We start from the raw sequence: 20931 nt of genomic DNA, 5'->3' as shown, positions 1-20931 counted from the left end.
AGAGAGGTGGGAGTGTAGCTCTCTATGTAAAAGAACATTTTAATGTGCAGGAAATTCCAGAAATTACAGATTAACTTGATACGGGAACATGAAAAGGGCCTTACGGTAGGCGTGTGTTACCGGACGCCAGCTTCAGACAGTAGTAGAACTCAATGCTCTTTGGAGACATAAAACAAGCTTGTCAGAAATGTGAGACTGTTATTATGGGTGAATTCAATTACCCTGCTATTAATTGAGAATTTAAGACAAGTCAAGGAAAAAGTGAGGAACATTTTTTAAATGTTATAAATGATCTTTTTTGGCACAGCATGTCAATCAGCCTACAAGAAGGAAATCAAATCTGGATCTGGTGCTATGTAAAGATCCTGACAGAATTTGTAGTATAGAGGTAATTGAGCCACTTGGGACTAGTGATCATTCTGCAGTTAGTTTTGCTGTATTATGGAAAATTAACAAGGCCTCCTCTATGGCCAGAATTTTTCATTTTAGAGGAGCCATTTTCAAAAAGATTTGAAAAAATGTAAGTAATATTACTGAAGAAAGTAAAAGTTCATTGTAATTACACTGGCTAGCGGGAAGGTCACTGAAACACAACACAAGTTTGCGGTACAGCAATCTTCCCCCCACTGGTCTTCTAGCCTGGTTTAAATACACTCTGGGGCCTTGACTTGGGACATCCTATCTGCAAGGGCCTATCTCTTTGTTCCCTAATGCCACCTGCTTTGTACATAAACAGCCTATGCCATTAGTGTTGCCTGATACCATGTGGCGTAACTACTTCCAGAGAATAAAAACTCCAAACCAATCAGCACCCTACCCAATGACTCCTGGTCATGGTTTGACTATTACAGTGAAGGCCGAGGCTCAGCCTAGGCTCACGTTGGGCCACTCAGGGGCCGAGCTTTCCCTAATCTTCTGTGGTTACCTCCCTGCTTACACACGGTGGCTCTGGTTTTTTGGTTTATTGTGAGACACATGCTGCGCAGTACAGCCATTGTGCAGATCACAGGGAGGTCCAGAATGCACCACTCAGCCTTGAACGTCTGCAGTCAATGACCGGGCACGAAATCAGCTGCAGACACATTGGTCCTTTTTGACTCCTTTTGTAAACGGAGTAGTCTGCGCAGCAGTGTTTGGTTTCCACAATAAAGTGGTTTGACAGTAGAACAATCAAAATAGATGCTCGGGGGTCTAAAGGAAGACACAAACCAGAGTCATAGGCACAGCTATGGTTTAAAAATATAACTCAGATAGGGCATTTTAAACCATCAATAGAATGCTCATGTGTTTTTGCAGTCTTTGTGTATTTTGGCTAAACAAAACTGTCCACTGACATAGCCCATAAGCATTTTCTCAATACTCTGTACTTCCATGCGCTGCATCCATTTCCTCCTAAATTCATTGCAGCTAATGCCATTTTTAATAACTGTTAATCCTTTGTTCTGTAGCCAGACGATTATGTGAGCATTGTGTTGGTGGTATAGGCCTTCATTAACTAAAGGACTTCGGAAATCATTCGGTTATGAGGTCATGTACACATGGACAGCATCCATGTACACCAAAACACAAAACAGGATACCTTCTAAGAGCATCAGTGGCATCATGTGTCAACTAACACATCCACAGCTTTGTCTAGTTAAGCCTTATATTGTTAAAAACAGCAAGATTGCTTCTGAGCTAGTCATTTTCCCTTACAAACCCATATTTGTTTATAAAGAGCAATCACATTTCATAAATCCCTATAAGACCTTTGCCATGTGATTGTTAATGTTTTCAGTTTGTACACATTCATCTCTACATTTGCTAAACAAAAAGGTTTTGGTATAAAGATGTTTGTTGTTTTCTTTGTCCTTATTATACTTTTCGCCTCAGTGGAAGTTGCCCTGACTCAAGCACAAACCCCAGTCTGCTCTTCTCGCATTGAAAGCTTTGACATTCAGGATATTTGGTGAATAGGACACAAAAAATGTGACCTAAAAGATTCACCAAACCACAGATATTGCTCTCGCTTGAGTGTACTGTATGACAAGCCAGCATAAATATTAACTGGATTTGCTGTGACACTACCCAGACCTCAGCAGTCTATTGCAAGTATTGTACACTGTGTATGCACTGTACGGATATACATATATATATGCTCACTATGTAACTAATCAAAATTCTGGGAAAGCAGCAGTGGGAGTTAACGGGGGGAGGGGCCACCAAATATCATGGATGCAATGTGTGGATTTATTACATTTTTCCCCTTCGTCTGGCGCCCCCCCCCCCGGGACGGATGGCACCCTAATCGCCTGTGACTAGACCCAGCTCTGCTTCCCATTTCCAGCATGAGGAAATGCATCAATAAAGATGATTTATGCAAATACATGTACGATATGATCCGCTAAAGGCTTTTATGTTTACGTAACGAACGACCCCTGACATGTCAATAGTTGAAATGCATAATCATTGTGTGGGTCAATTAAAGGGTTAACAGAGTTATGAGTTAATGAAGCAAATAAGTCTTTGAAAGGCTCAAGAGCCATGTCCTGATTTAACTGATATGTGTGTTTTTAATACTGCCTCCATATATTTCAGTTCCCACAGGAGAGCGAACACTTGTGCTTGATTGTAAGCAGACCATGGGCTGCTCTTCAATGGGAAGTGCTCTCCACAACAAATTGAAAAGTTAGAAGTGGATTGAGTTACAAACTAATGAGTCACAGACCCCAACAGTTTTGCCTCACACATGAATAAGCCGGCAAAGTCTTCTACATATAATGCAAGAACGAGGAAAATGTATTTGGAATAGTACTCATTTAAAAAGAAAAATAAAAATAAAATGGCATGCAGTATTGTACCAAATCAAATACATTTAAGAATTAGTGTACTTTAACACAAAGTTGGTTACAGATTTTCAAATATCCACAATCAATTATGATATTTAAAACAAAATCGAACAACCCTAATGAGGTTTAGAGCTAAGTGAAATTAATTATCACTTATGCTGCTGGAAAGATTCGTTCAGATTTGGGATGTTAAATTCATCGTTTAACTGTTAATCGTTAATAAAATGTTTGATCCAGTAAATTTTATTGATTTGAACTGTTAAATTTCAATTTACCATTTCAATGAATAATCTGGTCATTAGCTAGTCATTAGATTTTAGATTAGAAAGGCGTTTCTCGATCGTTAGACACAAAACTCCTCGCTTAGAGGAAAGTAAATGTGTTACGGTTCCCTCGACAAGCAGTATCAGCAAAATGCCATTTGTCCATACCTGGAGCATCGGTGTCTTCACAGCCGCCGGTTTCACCCTCAGCAAACTGCGCACCAGAATTATTTCTAAGCATGCAGACATGCTCATATTCCTTAACAAAAATGCTTAGGTATTAAGGTAGGTGATGGCATAGAGGCTATGTTGTTCATGCTACGGCTATATGTTAGAGAATTTAGGAATATTTCCTATTAGCTGCCTTTTCTTGGGGGTCTCAAGGCTCTTCATTCTGTTTTAGGCCTTAACTTTTTTGTTTGCTTCACATCGAGATAACTGCCTTTCAAACTCATGAATCTCTCTGATATATTCAATTAATTAATTGGTAAACCTATTTTGAATCATTTTTTGAAGACCATAGTAGATGGAAGGAATGCTGAGAGCCAAAATGGTGAACGCCCTGTGGTTTCACTCTAGCTGTGAGTGCCATTTCCTCGGCTGGCCTATAGTGATTAGTTCACTGCGTGGACAGGGTGATACATGCATCTGTGTATAGTTAGCACCCTGTGTCTAATGTGGTGGCATATGTGTAGATACGCCGAAATAAGTGAACTTGACACTTTTAATATTCGGGAGGATGTAGACATGCTCAACTCATTTATTGGATTTGAACTCTGCTGTTCCATTGCATATTGCGTCCAAGCTGATCTTCAAAGACTACCATGCAGACCCATTCAAAATCTAAAATAAAAAAATATATAGTGCAGATTGTACAATAACAATAATACCCTACATTTACAAATGTATATCAGTGGAGGTGGGTGTCGTGACATCAAGTTAGCACAGAGCCTCTGTTAGGCCAAAAGTTCAGTCAGCATAACATTATGAGGGTAAATACTGTGCAGAGAATGAGACTTCCTGGACCCAAAAACGAGTGAAGCTACACACATCAGAGTCTTAGTGATCTTACAGAATTGATGTTGCTAGGCAAAGTTTCCTGGTAGGTTTTCTTTAATTTATTAAAATGAATACCAGATTAAAACCAATACTCTCACTAAACACGACACGTTATCAAACGTACCAACCTTGAACATACAGAATCATACAGGAAGTGCTGTAATGAGCATATAGTTATAAAGTTATGAGCTGGCTAATGCAGAAAAGACAGACACACCTTCAAGAGTCACAGCACTATACGTGTCATCACCTCAGGATGTGGCTTCCATTATGAGCACATGCACAGCATCATAAATGTATTATTTTCTAGTGGGCTATAAAAAGCACAGCACTTCTTTTGTTGTAAAGTGCAGAAAATTACTCTGAGACACTGGGCCCTATTTACTAAGAATGCCGCAAATTACCGTCAGTACCGCGAAATTGTGTATTGTCCCATGTTTTCAATTTAGTCGGGTATTTACGATTGGTCATGTAAATGAGCGCAGCCGTAGTGAGTTAATTTAAAAGCACTGCCGGTATTTAAGATGTGTCTTGCACATGACAGGAAAGCAACATTTTGGACAGGTGTCTGGATCCATGGATGCAATGGATAGGTGCATCTTTAAATGTTAACATGTCTCATTAGTAAAAAAATAAATAAGTAAAAATAAAAACCTTCAGAACACTATTTATTTTAATATTTAAAGTTGTTTAATTTCATACAATGTAGCCAACTATATCCAGGCAGGGTCACCGTCTCTCAAATTGTCTAACAGGAAACTGTTCCGCAAGATCAAGGAGCCATGGGTTTTAAAAGAATTTTAAAAGTTCATCTCCTTTACAAAAAGCAGGGGAGAGTGGCCATAAATGTAACGCTTGGTAAATGTAACACGGTCAATAGCTTAATGTACAGTGTGGTTACCGTAGTCATTTCAGATTTGTACATGTGCAATTCAGTTCTCTACCGCCACCCTAAGGATCTGTCATCTGTCTTTGAAAAGTTAGTATGGTTTTTTGAGTGTATTCTAGCAGGAATTGGATGCTAAGTTACCAAAAAAAAACGTGATGTCCCCACCTGTATTAATGAGACAGCTCTTACTGTTACACCACCTCTGAGTTGCTATAACAAAAAACATGTTTTTTGCTGTTTAGAAGGTCATCTAAAGAGAAAATGTGTTGGTATCCAGGGAGGTCATGGAGAGGGCTTCAGATTTGGAGCTTAGGGACACTAGATGGACTAGAAATCATCCTGTGCATGTAGTGTCCTTTCGGGGGAAAACTAATATTTATTAAAGAAATTAATTTCACTCATCAGCTTGTTTAACTTGAAGTGTTTGACTTAAGTTAGCTATGTTTCATGTTAAATTTGCTCAGCTAATTTGCTTGCCGTGTTGACATAGCCTCATCTTCTGGATGCTTCAAGTGATTAATGGAAAAGAAACAGCTACCTGGTCACAAGCATTTATAATAAGCATACATCAGATTGGTCTGTATAGTCAGCTATTTGCTTTGTAAAAGCACTAAATCTGCGCATTCCATGTGCGCCACTCATTTGTCTTGTTAGCGTCTATAAAAGCCCCGCAAATAATCTGTGAGTATGGCCCACTGTCTCACAAACTCAATGCAGTTAATTTACCCCATATCTGGACATAAAAATAAGTCAACATTTTAAATAAGACTGGGCCTTAAAAAATGTATTCACTCATGGAGTGGATCTTAGACTTGGAACACATTCTCTGGGACACACAAAATCTTTTTTTTTATATGGCTCGGTCAGTGCTTCTTGAGGAAAACAGCCACAGGACCTTAAGAGAGCACTGCATGTTTCTTCATTGCTGGGTTGGCAGTTCTTTTCATCCGCAAAAACCAATTCTAGGAAATTGTGTTTGACATGCAGCTCACAGGTTCACTGCATGTAAGCTCCTCAAACACTGCAGTCTTAACGGCTAAGCCAGTGTACAATTTCAGCAGGCACATGCCAAGTTTCAGAGAGCACCGTAGCAAACCCATAAATCGGGGTTTGAGTTGTATTGTGTGATCTAGCTTTAAGACATTTTTAATGTGCATAACTGTAGAATAACAAAAAAGAAAAAACAAATACCACCTCACCATTGTCCCAGAAAGGCCCTCTCTTTGCATTGTGTCAATAAACATCAACAAAAAAAGGAAAGAAAAAGAAAAATGCAGAAAAATCAGTGGAATAAAGCATTTGTTGAAAAGGCAGACAACTATAATCACAAAAGGAGGAAAATTGAAGTGAACATTTACTACCAAACACAATATTGAAGGCCAGTTTTATTTTCACAGCTGCAAATATTTATCTGATATATGTATAAAATATGCTTGATTTTAATGGTTTCTTTTTTAACACAAGGAAGTTGACAATATGCCACCAGAAAACAAAAGGCATTTGGTTTCACATTGCTAACTTAAAAAACCAACTGCACCAAGGGGTCCTGTTCATAAGCAAAATTTCAAAGGATCCATATTAAAATTTTATAAATGAAATTTTAATGAAAAAATATTCCGAAATATATGGAACTCTGCGTGTACTCTGCATGATCTTGTGTCAGTCATGTTAAATAATAGTCGAGTTACATCATGTCTTGATTTTGCCTTGACTCACTTTCTGTGGCATGATTCCATGCTTCTGAATTTTGAGGTGCAGTGTTATTATCAAGGGTTAAAATATACCCCAAAATACTGCTGTTTGATCATTGAGAATAATTTAAAATACAACTCTTTAGAATGCAAGATTTTTTCTCCTGCATAGTTATAGGAAAATCAATCCTTCACAAGGACAAGAGCTGTTAATTCCAGGGACACCTCACCTCAGCAGCTACTGAGTTGTCTTCATTCAATTCCCTGCCAGTTTTTATCTCATTACTGACCAGTATTTCTGCGTTGATGCGTGCAGGGATTCACTGTGGATCTGTTTTCCGGGGGTCCAGTCAGTTTTGAATTTAGAAATGTTGAATTTTTAAAAATTTTTGAAATTGTCAACAACAAGGCTGTTTCTCAGTGCCTTACAGTACACAAACACTCTTGTGGTCTTTGTTTACATTTTTCTATTGTTCTTTTTTATTAAATTGAAGTTATTATAGATTATATTTCCACCCACACAGAGTCTGGCATTATTTGAAAGTAGTTATAAGAGTCTTCTTTAATGAAAAGGCACAAAAGAGCATGAAAGCACACAAGAGCCTTGAAGTTTGAGTGAGTCTGTGTCTGTCAGAATGTTCTATGAAGAGTCTTATTGCTGGAAACTCATTGAGGAAATTGACAGTTAAACCCCTCAAACAGGCAAGCTAGCCATAGGCCCATGGAAGCATATGAACTGAATGCCACACTGAAAGTCGTCGTGTGCTGTCAGGAGAGACTGCTGCCTTCGTAACATGGAGGATCAGAGGGTGGAGAGCCGTGATCTCTTTCCCTTCATCTTTCTCTCTCTACCATCCTAACTGCCACTGGTAAACTGAGAGGATTATCTGCGTTTTTCTGTGGTTCTCTCGTAAGGGCCACATTTAAATAGTCTAAAGAGCTGCAGCTGGCCTATATGAAGAAGCCAGAGCCCTCCATGCAAAGTGCAGATACATGTTGCAGCTGTATAGCTGGTGCTTGTGGCAGCAGTGGCAGCAGTAAGTTCAAGGACCTTAAAGCTTTCAGCTATTATCCTGAAGCTATGACTTCTTGCTCAAACGGTAAACTTGGAAATTGTTTCCATTTGCATAAGCATTGAATATAGTTATACAAGCTACATTTTTAACAATGTAATTACTGAACGCAGTATTGGTACATATGAGAGGCTCCTGCCCATTCAGCTCTTGTTAGCTACATAGCTTTCAGTCATATGACCTACACTGAAGCCTTATGGGTACCCACAGCTTATAGGTCCCCAGAATATAGCTATCATGCAAAGGCTAAAAAGCTAAAAGTTGCCATTTCAGGAAAAGAGCCATGGGTTCAACATGAGTCAACATCAATAAATAATTTGCAAAAAGCTTATTCAATTAAAACTATTTAAGGATACAAATATGAATATTTGTCTTTGTGGACAAATGCTCTTTGATGGTATCACTGTAGTTAAAAAACGCATTAATGAAATATTTAATTAATAATAAACACACAAACATGGGTCTTTTGGGCACGTCTCCAAGTCCCCATGTTAATTAATTGTGGTAATTAAAAACAACTTTTTCCATTTTGTTGTTGTTGTTGTTGTTGTTGTTGCTGTTGTTGTTATTGTTACCATTTTACACTTGGTAAAAAAATCTTTGAAATGAAAGGTTGTTTCATTTCAACATCAAAGATGTCAGAGATTTCGTTAATTTAATCTGAAAATGGAAAATCTGATCACTGGTCTACATTGCAGTATATACATAAATTATTCAAACAAGCATGATGAATGGAAAGGATGTCCCCAGTCTACATCACACTTTGGTATCATTTCTATTGGGATAAAATTTAGCAGAACTTACAATGAGCCCATGCTGAAGGAGCAGTATCATTCATCGAGATATTGGCCAGTAGGGAGTCATCCTTGCTAATAAATTTAAGGTTAAAGATATTCCTGCTAAAAACAGAGCACTCTTTTTGTTTTAACAAGGGCCAATGGGCACAGATTTTTGCACTTTAGCTTTTCTGTCTAACATCCAAAAGCTGGACTTACACAGACTGGCATCTGGTCATCTGGCTTCTAAAATATAAAATAAAATCTGTAAATGTATTTAAATAATATCAAATATAATGGCTGTAGTTGCAGATGAAAAAGTAGCAGATGAAACAGTACATTATAGGAAGAGTTCAAAGATAGCCTGGCGCCAAAATAAGCACTGTACACACAGCACTGTATTAACAGTACGGGCAGCACAGGACCACCTGAAAGAAAAAGTGAACATGGCCCCCGTTGGTTGTTTTCAGAACTTTGGTGGTGCAAAAAAAAAAAAAACATTTCCGGATTATGCTTTAATATAGTGATTTTTAGGAATCTGCAGGAAGAGATGTTTGTTTTCTGCGGGCACAAATCTCTCTTTTTGGGCCCGAGGCTGGGCTTTGGCTCATTCCTGGGCCCCAGCTGTTTAAACGTGGGTCCTAATCGGATCCAGAGCCGTCCGGAGAAGCGCCCGACCTCCGCGCTATACCGCGCCGCTCAGCCAGCGAGCTGCGTGGTAAAAGAAGCACAATAAAAGCCCAACAGAAAGCCACAGCAGGAAGGGCTTATCGCCGTCGCTGAGCTTATCACCTCCTCTGTTATTTAGGATTAGCAGCCCCCCGCCCCAAAGCCTCGACACTGACGCCAAACTCTGTTTTCTGACCTGCCAGTCAAACGTCAGCTTCCAGGAAGAGGCGGGGTATAAACATTACTGTTATTACTTCAAATGTCATATTTCAGGAAGCCATAACTAGTGCCAATTTATGATCAAGGAGATATTAAAATTATCTCACCACAGCATCATTAGTTATGGAAGAAATAGCTGGATGTTTTAGAAAAGGTCCCAGCTCTTTTCGGTGGATCTGAAAAAAAACAGCCCCAGCTGAAGTATGTGTGAAGAATAGCTGTGTACTGCAGAGCAGGTGTTTTAAAACTTATCTGAAGACTCCCTAAAATGACAGTCCTGTGGCTGAGAACCCCATCTCATTTTTTAATTGTATCATTTTTGACATTAAAATATAAAATTTAAATATACAGGCTGCTATGAGGCAGTGCCAGTTGATCACAATAGTACACATACGCAGGTATAATTCATGATATGATATACAAATATAAATATTTAATAGCCAAAATATACTAGGACAAGATTTATTTTGACTTTTATTAAAGATATCTGCAGTTAGTATATAAGTTTGCTTGCTCACTGTATCCCTTATGACTTGTATTGTGTTCACTTCTTTTTCCAAGACAGGAATCAAGGCCCAGGTCTAGTTATGTACTGATTTGTGCAATCAGAAAATCTGTGAAAATTATGCATTGCCAAACAATGCTTTTTCCTGTCTGTGAACCCCTCAAACACCTAAGGTGAGACACATTGAGGCCAGCCCTTTTGTGTTGTCATCCTGCCCAGACACATTTTTCACTGGTAGCAAGGTAGAAGTGAGTTATATTTCAAAAACATGACATTTTCCACTATAAAACCTTTTCCTGTAATCTGTATTTGTGTAAACAATTGTGCAGTTTGTCTTGGACATTCAGAGGCAAGTTCACAGCATTGTCTATCCAAACTAACTCAGAATGTGACTCAGTGGCTCTCCCTAGTTGTAAGATAGGCACAATGCTGCAGGACTCATAATAATATGTGAGCTTTGAAACATTATTGTGACACTAATAACAAAAACAAAATAGTTGAAATGCTTTAAACACAGTTTATGCTCATATTATACAATTTGTCCTCTGAACTGCTGTCTGAATATACTTATTTCCTTATTGAAACCCCCCAAGGATGATGAAGTAACTTTCATTATTGGAACAATTTTATTCAGATTATACCTAGTCAAGCAGGAAATTTGAGGAGGTGAAATCCTTCATTCATATTATGTTAAGAGCTGTCTCCAATGAACTCCCATTGGATATTAAAGGAAATACAATATCGTGGGAATCTAAGAAATTTTATATGTCATTTTACAGCAGGGGTACAGGAGAGAAAAACAACAAGCAACAAAATAATGTTTCCTTTTCTACAGTGCTACTGCTTTTCTTGTACACTCATACGCTTTTTCTGTTCCGTGTTCTAGTGCCAGAAGCACTCTCAGTGGGAAATACTCGCTTTGAGAAGTCCGGTTTTATGGGATTACCACACTGTGGGAAGAATTCTATCAGGTCTTTGTTCTGTCTGTTCTATCATTTGATGCCTATCTACTAACAGCTTAAAAGTGCAAGACATAATATTGTAGGTACATTTTCTTATCTAAAATTGTTATCTAAAATTGTGCAATTTGATGACTCAAGTACAAAATTTTTCTGAAGCCCAGATAAGTGATAAATATTCTATCCAGCTAATGAGCTAACTATCAATCCAACTGGTATACATTTTCAATTTATTTGAGTATTTTATTCACTGAAAAATGAAAAAAAAAGAAATTCCATGCAACTGCAATACTTACAGTGTGAAAATCCACATCACACTTAAAAGTACATAGAAGAAGTTAAGATTTTAGAAATAGTGGCCTGAGATGTACTGCATAAACCGTAAGTTCACAATTGACTCACCTCATGACCGAAGGGGAAAAGTCCTATAACCAAGCTTTACAACTTCATCATCATCATGAATACATCTTGATTTCTGTAGTTCTATAGTACTATACCGAAAGGAATTTACAAATTCTGGATGAAAAAATATTTCAGAAATGTGAATTTAAATTTAAATTGAATCCCAGAGCACACAGTAAATAGAGTGAGGTGTAAATCAGTAGAGCTCACAGAATCCCACCACTCCTGAATCTCCAACCCACACCATCAAAAAGGGTCTTCTCTCATTATATGTTAGAATTAATCATCAGCTGTAATTAATATCTAATGGTTGGCCACACCAACATGCCTGAAATGGACTCAGAATTTGTTTAGAGGGCATATGTCCAACAGAAACAGAACTATGGTGCCACCAAGTGGTTGAATAAAAATGACCATGCCAGGATTTGTGTCAGCAATCAAAATAAATTGCAGAGAATTTGAGAATTCAATTTTAAAAATGATTATATATATATATATATATATATATATATATATATATATATACTCAAAGTAAAACTATGATGCAAGGTGGGTAGGTGTAGAGCAAAAACGGAAACAAAAGACCAACAAAGGAAAAGGTGCTAGTGACGGGGAGAGCAACGGCCAAACTCGGGAGGAGAGGTCCGCATACTGTAAGCTCACCAAAGCAATTACCTGGGCACTTACACCAGGGGAACATGAGAGAAAATGAGAACCCATGAGGAGCTGGAAAGGGCAGGGCCATAACAGAAGTCAGTGAGCTGAGTGACTTAACACACCTTTCACGCTAGTAGATATTTAGTAAGATCTATCCCACAATGCACAGAGGAGGAAAGGACACAGAGATATCAGGCAAAGCTCATTGTTTACAGCTAACTCCCAGCAGGCTGCTGCAGCAGGGCACACCACCACGTGCTTCAGCTCAACAACTAATCTGGGACTCCCTACATGACCAGGTGCACTGGCCAACCAGTAAGCATTATCTCAGGCCTTTGATCCCTATGGCCCAATGGCCCGGGACAGATGGGTGTCTCTCATTTGAGGCCATGCAGGTTCTCACAGTATCATCAGGACTTCACTCTCCTTCAGGCCGAATTGGGTCTTGTACTTGTCAAACAGCTCCCTGAGGGAGTCCATGTACATGGTGTGGTAGCGATCCACAACCTCCTTACTGGGATTCTCAATCTTGGGCACTGTGATGGGCTGTCCCACTGAAAGATAAAGGCATTCAGGAAATTAGCACAGAACAACCTTGTCAGTTTTACTAAAAACCTAAATGCTCTTCAGATCAAATATGATGTATTTTTCAGACCTGGGTCAAATACATATTTGTTTTGGATTTCTGTGCTTTACTGATCTTGTCTGGTGTATTGGAACCAATGAAATACTCTCAAAAAGTGCAAACCCCACCTTCTGGTCATATTGGCAGGTCCAGTTACACCAGGCACGATCAACAGAGCACAGAAAAGTATTTGAGACCAAAACAAATACGTATTTGACCCAGGTCTGGTATTTTTCAATAATGCAAGAGATAATTACAATAGATTACATTATATACAGATGTGGTTACAATTACTAAGTACAACTGTAATAATTATACTTTGTCCACTGGTGAACAGGTGAGGCTAGGACTATAAAGTCGACTGCTCACCGACGGACGTGATGGGTTTGCAATAGGGCATGAAGCCCCAGGACTCAGAGAACAGCCCCCGGCCGTGGAACAGACAGGGGGCAAACCCCAGCAGCTTCTGGGCTTTCTCCTGGAGGCGTCTCCACTGCGAGCCCTCCTCAAACACCAGCTGTCTGTACACCTCGTTCTCCCCGAATGAGTACACTGGCACCAGGTCCGCCCTGCCAGGAAAAATCAACGAGCTTCATCAAACACTAACGAACTTGAGACATCAGTCCTTTATCTTCCTAAGTGATTGTTAAGGGAGAAAACAGGCACAGCAAGCATATAACCATGTTCCAGGTACAAACAGAACTAAGAAGCAGGTAGTAGAACTGTGACATTTAATTCAGATATTACATAAAAGGGCATACATTAAATTGGTGCAGATAAAACCAAAAAAGTGAAGTGTTCATTTTCATTCCAAGGTGGAAAAAGTTCTCAAACCTACTGCCAGTTGGGAGGGAGTGAGTGGAATTTGTTTTTTTAAATGTTTGAATTGTTTGAATCTTAAAGGTGCATCTTGGAAAGGAAAATAACTGTTTTCAGAAAGATCACAACTCTGAACTATTAGAAGAGAGTTTCACACTTTCATAAATCTAACATTTGACTGCCCAGATAAAATGTGCTTCTAGCTTGCTATGATCACTAAATAAACCTCCTTATTGCCAGCATTCAGCTTAGCCAGAATGGCAAAAATGCTTATCTCAACAGTGAGTCACCACTTCAGCAAGCAAAGAGATTAGATACATACATTGGAATTTCTCATCCAAGCAAAAGGTCTTATACTGGCACAGTAAGAGATATTGTTTGTTTTAGGACAGAACAAATAAAAATATTTCCATTCTGTTAGCAACCTAATGTGAAAGCAAACCTTACTGCAAGATAAAACTATTTACTTTGCTGATTGTATTATTAGAAGGTAGACTACCGGTCATTTTGAAAAATAATGTTACCTAATAACATTATATAACCAGTTATATAATAATAAACATGCATAACAACTAATGACTTGAAAATGGTAGTATTATGAGAATAAATCAATATAAATGTCCTGAATGGCAATGTAAAAGCAGGCCAGAAGACAGCTGTAGCTAAACTAAAAATGCTTACCCCTTTTGCAGAGCCACCTTCACAAAGCCCTTGCGGTTCTTCAGAACGACTGTGTTGACCCCCGGAGTGCAGCCGAGAGACTCAGCAGCGCCGCCCACCACAATAACAACCGCATTACCCGTCCCATTCTGTGACAGGATGTAGTCGATCGTGGTACGCGTCACAGGACAGATACCTGAGAAAGCAAAAGGTCTGGTCATTGCATAACGGACAGGGTTAATTCTCACATGGTCCATAATTATTAACAGTCATTAATGATTAGTGATGTCAAACAAAGCAAACAAAAACACAATTAATCACAAAAAAACTATGTTTTAAGTGAAATTTTGAATTTCCCTAAAGTATCAAAAGACAGGAAATGAAATTGATCATCCCTAATGCTAACATCAGCCTGCTCTCCATCAAGGTGCATCAACACAGATCTTTAACAACTGCTGTAACAACTCTGTAAATGTCTGATGTACTTCAGACAACATTTGCTCACCATGGGGAAGACTGCTTAAGATATAAACCTTCTCTGTACAGTGTATTGTCAATTTTGTCAAACAGATAGCAAAGACAATACGATACCTAAAGTCAATAGAACTGGCTAGCCACATCGCTTTGCCCTTGCTTTACTGGATACGACACATTATAGTTAGACTAACTGACTGCTTGCCACTTCAGATAGAGAGAGTGTATGACTGACTGGTTGCTCGGTGACGGTGTGTCTCCCTGCTGCCTGCGGTTACTGCAGTGATAGACAAAAATGTCTCTCGTTGTTCTCATATTCCTTTAGCATTTTAGAACAATGGAATTATTCAAACTGGGAGAAGCTAGCCTGAGTTTGTAAGTTAGCATTGTGTTTCCCCATGTTAGGTCTATAGGCAATTTGGCGTCCAAATTTCGAATTTTTAGGTCTCATTCAAATCAAATAAAGTCTACAGGCATGAAAATATAAAAAGCACATGACTGACAGAATGAGGGGTCTTGTGTCGAGATTCGTTGGGTTTAAACTGAGTTATGTTTGCGCAAAATTAGCTCATTTTAAGAAGTATCCACAACATAGTAATGGCATAATGTAGCTATATCAAAATTGGTATTTGATGAGTCCATGGTGATTGTAGTCCACCTGCAAAATGGTATTGAGAAAAGCAAACCATACTGAAATATACAGGATATCCCACTTACCAACAGACATCAAATAGTCTCTGACTATGGGCATCCAGAAGTTACCAGCCAGGGTGGTCACAAAAGGCCTTATTCCAGGGAATTCCTTTAAGAATCCATTAACATCGGTTCCAAAGTTACAGAAGGCACCAAAACAAAATATTCCATGGGGATGATAGCCAAAAATGTAGTTTCTGCTAGGCGACAAGTTATGTGTCTTAACAAGCTGGGAAGAAAACAAAAAGATAGCAGCATTAATACAAAAGTCTCAATATATTGCTATGTTACCCAAGACCATGAAATGAATTTGAAAATTCAAAAAAGGGAGTATTTAGTCCATGTAAATTATCAGACATGGACAAGAGTACACCAAGCCGATGGCCTTGAACAAATCTCATTTGGCTTGCAGATGCAGATGTCCTATACCACTGATGCTACTTATGAGCTTTGTAGTTGAAGGTCAAAGTAGAAAGGCTGACTGTTTATGGATAAAGCCTGACAATGACAAGATTATAATAACTCATCACATGAGTGAGACATACTGCTGTTGGCATTAAATGCAATTCGTGAATTCTGCATGAACATTTCTGGAAAACCTGTTTGCCGTGAAACTGGTGCAGTGCCATCGTAATGCAGATACTGTGTGCTACAGCCACATCACAAACAAAGTAATCAAATCATAAACAAGAAAATAACTAGTTAATCTTGCTAAGAACTTGTCACAGTCAGGGAATTGTGGAAGGGAGAATGTGTGGGTTTGTGGGAGTGATGTGGTTAAGAACGTGTGACCTGGAGGGGAGGGTTGTTGGTGGGGGAGTGAGTGCGTTGGAGAGTTGTTGCTGATGGGTGACTATTTTCAGAATCTCAGATAGATAAACTCAGTCAACAGGCTTCGTTGGATTATTGGGTTTTATTGGGCAGGAGCGCCTGAATGAAATATAAAAAGGTTTAATTAACTGTAGTAAAACTGCTACCCTAACTTGAACAACACTGCTTTGAAATAACCTGTTACTTGTGTACAATGACAGGTGCACTGCTATCAGGTGTGTAGGAGCTGCGGGATTTCTTCTAGAGCAGGCTAAGCATCTCTTTGGTAACCACCGGTGTGTTTTTGCTGCTTTCTTCTTATTTAATCTGTTACTGTGGTTTCATTAGTTGTCAGTTTTTAAAGTTGGTTGTTTTATTGTGTTTTGTTACTGCATAATTCTCTTGTATGTTTGCCAATGGGCTAGGTTACAGACAATTGTAGGTTTTCACATTCATGGTTTTGGAGAATTTACCTCCCACCTCCAGGACAGGTATTCTGATTTATGCCCATGTTTTCTAATTCTAAGTCACTCTGGATAAGAGCATCTGCCAAATGCCAATAATGTTATGTAATGTACAATGTTTGATATTACCTGTTGCCTTTTGTGCTATGTTATATATTTGATCACCTTCTTGAAACAACAATGCTTGCAAGTTAATACTGGACACAAAAACTAAGCTGTGACTGTTCCAGATGGTACTGGTGATGTGGAAATTTGACAAAAATCACTACTACAGCAAATGATAACCTTATTATTGAAATATATTTAAAATGTAAGCTTGGATTTAATCAACATTTTGCCTTAAACTTGATTTAGGACATTGAACAAGTCTTTTGAAAACAAGACCATGTACCATGTGATGTACCTCTAAGGCATTTGTTATTGATTAGCATATACAATGTTTTCAGCTGTATTTTCTTAAATTGTTGAGTGACTGAAGTGAAGCCTCAGCAACCTTTTAACCTTTTTATTTTGCTCATAATTATGAGTACCGGCACTGGCTAGCATTCCGCTCCTTCTTTCTAGCATTCTTCTCACCCCAGGTCACAATCCCCCAACCCCCCCTCCTGGTCCACAATAGAAATTTCTCCACAGCCTCCCCCCCTCACAAACCCTATGGTCCTTGATAGCAATCTCCACCCCCATTACATAGTTCATGGGATTTCATTCCCTTCCCATCTGGTTGCCCTAGTTCCAGCATTTAGTTTTTCCATTTTGAACACTGCCTACCATGTGCTGTCCTTCACTGACTTCCAAGGAGGATTGGCTTAGATTTGAGTCAAAGAATGGCAGATCCACCCATATGTGGCCTGGTGAAACATCAATGGTCCATCACTGGAAAATGAGCACACTTACTCTGATAGGAAAGTAGTCTCTGAAGTAGGTCCATATGGTCCAGTTCCTCACCCAAGAAGCCCTCCGGCCAGCTGAGGAACCACAGGGATAAACCAATGAGATCATGTATCATATGACGCAGACAGGGTAAATGTATGCCAAAAGGAGACAGGCTCTCTGGAGTCAGTCAGTGTTCTCATGACTAGACTCAGCTTGCCTTGCTTAGGAGTGTTCCAGTCATAGATGAACCAAAGTGTGTATAAGGCAGGGATCAACCAGAAATCTGTACAAAACAAGTAGATGAGGGCTGCAGTGCAGGCAGCTCCTGGGGAAACAAATAACAAATAAGTGTACTATTATTTATAATCCTCTAAAATTAAAATGAAAGACTCCCTGTATCCTTCATCTAGTACATTATTGCTGGTTTTGAGTTTCCAGCTATTTAGATGGCAAGACAGATTTGAAAGCAAAAGTATGCAAGCATCAAATTGGCCAAACCAACTGTGTGCAGCTCCAGGTCGACAGTCCATATCACCCCCAGTAATGTGAATGTAGTGCTTCAAGGGAACAAGCCTTCTCATAACTGCTGTCCAGTTGACACTGCAGGTAGTACTGTACTGAACATATTTATTCATGATTTTATATGAATGTTTTGTTTTCAAATATAACATAGAACACAAATGTCACACCATTCATCAAAGATGAACCCAGACAGTTAGCAAAAAAGAAAACATCAGTTGTGCATCAAAGAGTATTTCTGTGTCAGAATTACCGGGTCAATATCACTCTAAAATAAAAAAAGACTAACTTTGCCAAGATGGTGAGCATTTAAAAAAGACCAACAGATATGAATGTTCTCACCCATAATGAGGAAGGACAGTATCCACTGCAGCACAGAGATAACCCGTAAGTGTTTCTCCAGCTGGATTTTGGGCCCCCGGAGTGCCGTGGATCGGTCCTGCATGGCAGAGTTTGACCATGTACCTGTGAAGAGTTAATTCGTCACGCACTTGCAAAATCCCTTATGATTCTAATGTGGGTGTGTAGTAATTCCATTCGCAGATGAAAAAAGTGAAGAGGTCACGACTCACAGAGAAGCTTTACTGTTTGCATCACAAAAGCATCAACCTTTTTTCAAGCACAACTATTCTGGGCCATTTTCCCAATGATGTCCTTAAATCAAGTATCAAGGATAAGTTATTTCCAGTCTTTAATCAGTCTCCCGGGGCTAAATATTTCACAGCAGCTCCAGCTTCTGTGTTCATCACCAGTGTGAACTAGTTGACTTTCAACGTCAAAGTAATTAATAGGCACCGTACTATACTGTATCTGAATCATTTAGCTAATTATGTGCAAGTAACTTGTTTGCTACCTGCCAACATTTTTTTTACCTTAACTCTACCTTTACTACCTTAATTAATATTTCTTTAGGTTAGTTATTTTCGTAAGCACTGAAAGTAAAGCACTGATAATTATTCTGGGAAAAGAGATTCCTGGTAACATGAATATTAGATTTTAACCATTTTATGTCACATGTAAAAACAGCAATACGTTAGTCTACGGCTGACTCGGGATTGCCTGAAAAAACGTGCAGAATTAGATTAATTCACCTTGCACGACACCAGAGCGTCGCAACAGACAAAATATAAAGTTTACTCACGTAGGACACCGGAGTATGCGGCAAGGATTGTCTTCAAAATTCCCATACTAGACAAATTAAGTGAATAAATGATTAGTGGCTAGTTTAATGCAGCGCGTAAATTCGACAATACAAAGCTGAAAAGTTCCGCTATACTCGCATGATCCTCTTTATTTTATGGCTGCGCGGTGAGGGAATATCCTGGGAGGAGCAATGTTCGAAAAGGAAGGCTAATGTTAAAAGTGTTCCATTTGTCCGTATCGCCAATTTTTTTTTTTTTTTTTTTTTTTTTTGTACGGCATGTTATTGGTACTCAGCAGCAGATTATTGCATTACAACTGTTTTGTTCTTCGCCGTGTCTTTCTCTTGTTTGCATTTTCCTCCCATTTTACACATTGTAAAGGTCAAAATATATAGGTATATATTTACAAGTTCCTCAGTGATGAATACATTCCTATGAGCTTTTAAATGGGTAAGTCCTGTCAGCCGTTGAAACACATGGAATAAGTATTTTAATTGTATCTGTGTAGGCGGTTATTGACTATCCAGACCTTGCAGGCTAGTGAAGAGTATATGGACACAGAATAGACCCCAATGATGGTTGTGAAAGAGCATAGTAATTACAAATATTGTGTGTGTGTGTGTGTGTGAGAGAGAGAGAGAGAGAGAGAGAGAGAGAGAGTGGAAATGGAATGTTTTGTGCAACTGTTTTGTTGTAAAATGTTAACCTGCAATGAGAGAAAGACTGCAGGAGATATTCAACAAGAATAAACAATCAGTCATTATCAAGGAAGTGTGAACAAGCACGGAATCATCCAGACCTACGGCGCAACTCCCTTCCGTAGACACATTTTAGCTGGCACCACCTGCGCATGCGTCCTACTAAACGAAGCACCACCTTTGCATGCGTCCCACAAAACGTCTCTCAGAGGTCGTCCGTGAGTGAGTGAGTGAGTGAGTGACCACAATTTGCAATGCATAGCCCACAGCGCCAGTTCATGCACGCCGTGGGAAAAACAGGGAAGGCAACGCGCCCCCCACGAAACATTGTAGCGTGGTGGTTACCCTTGGCCTTGTGCTCTATCAGTATTTTGAGTGTTGTATCTTACATTTTGCCCTGGGAAACTACTGCCTACTCTCTAGTGAAAGGACAACTTGACAATGTTATTATATTGAGTCCATGCATGCATTATATTAACAACAGAAAGTGCTAAAATAGATAAAGCAAATCTTACATATGTGACATACTAAACTAATGTGTAGTCATTCACCCAGTTGAAAAACGAGGCATGTCGTCATTGGATTTTATATGGACAGACATGGACGCCTTTAGATTACACAAAGATATAACACCGGCCACAATAGTAGTGGTTGTAAAAATTACAGAGTGCTAGAAGCAAGAGACATGGGTACCAAGGACAACACAGTCAAAACAAAATTGTAGTGATCAGTGTTTGGCTAGTACTTAGCCCAAGGCCAGTACATTCCATGAGCCATATCCCAGTCTCTGCAGGTTATGCATCTGTTCAACTGCACTGCAGTCAATGTGTCATTTTTTATGGCATTAGCATGCAATAGGCCCTTATTCTGAGGCTTTTGTTTCAGTATAAAGCTAAGACAAGATCAGCAGCAGATCAAGCATTCTATGCAGCTGTTATTTAAACTTTCAATTAATGTCCCACTTAATAAATTCAATTGTAATTGGCAAGCCACATGGCCATGACATGGCAAAAACTGTATCACATAGCTTTACACTGAACAAGTATGCTCATTGAGTAAAGTACGTTTCTTGAAAATATGCTTTATAGTATGAATTGCAATATTGTATGTGTTGTTATGTGTTGAAGAATTCTTATAATACAAAATGTATAGATATTTTAATGA

At 39.0% G+C, this 20931-nt stretch overlaps 1 protein-coding gene across 1 annotated transcript; it reads right to left on the bottom strand.

The window, feature by feature from the left end:
* Nucleotides 1-10579: 10579 nt before the first annotated feature.
* LOC135236363 (diacylglycerol O-acyltransferase 2-like) lies at nucleotides 10580-19517 on the bottom strand. Its single transcript, XM_064302674.1, has 8 exons — nucleotides 19069-19517; nucleotides 18270-18392; nucleotides 17626-17733; nucleotides 17430-17500; nucleotides 15286-15490; nucleotides 14116-14290; nucleotides 12985-13184; nucleotides 10580-12544 (listed from the first exon to the last, which is right to left on the bottom strand). Exons 1-8 carry the CDS (start codon nucleotides 19112-19114, stop codon nucleotides 12390-12392), a joined length of 1083 nt encoding a protein of 360 aa, XP_064158744.1. The 5' UTR covers nucleotides 19115-19517; the 3' UTR covers nucleotides 10580-12389.
* Nucleotides 19518-20931: the final 1414 nt, after the last annotated feature.

This window comes from Anguilla rostrata, chromosome 12, assembly GCF_018555375.3.
Source record: "Anguilla rostrata isolate EN2019 chromosome 12, ASM1855537v3, whole genome shotgun sequence".
NCBI classification, from domain to species: domain Eukaryota; kingdom Metazoa; phylum Chordata; class Actinopteri; order Anguilliformes; family Anguillidae; genus Anguilla; species Anguilla rostrata.
The sequence above is the reverse complement of the archived record's forward strand: the minus strand, read 5'-3'. Positions and strand labels throughout refer to the sequence as shown.

Coding starts and splice junctions, on each gene's coding strand:
- LOC135236363 (XM_064302674.1), bottom strand. CDS start 19,114: ATGGGAATTTTGAAGACAATCCTTGCCGCATACTCCGGTGTCCTAC. Junction 14,291..15,285: donor AGACTATTTGATGTCTGTTG/GTAAGTGGGATA, acceptor TTGCTTTCTCAG/GTATCTGTCCTGTGACGCGT. Junction 12,545..12,984: donor CAAACCCATCACGTCCGTCG/GTGAGCAGTCGA, acceptor TTTATCTTTCAG/TGGGACAGCCCATCACAGTG.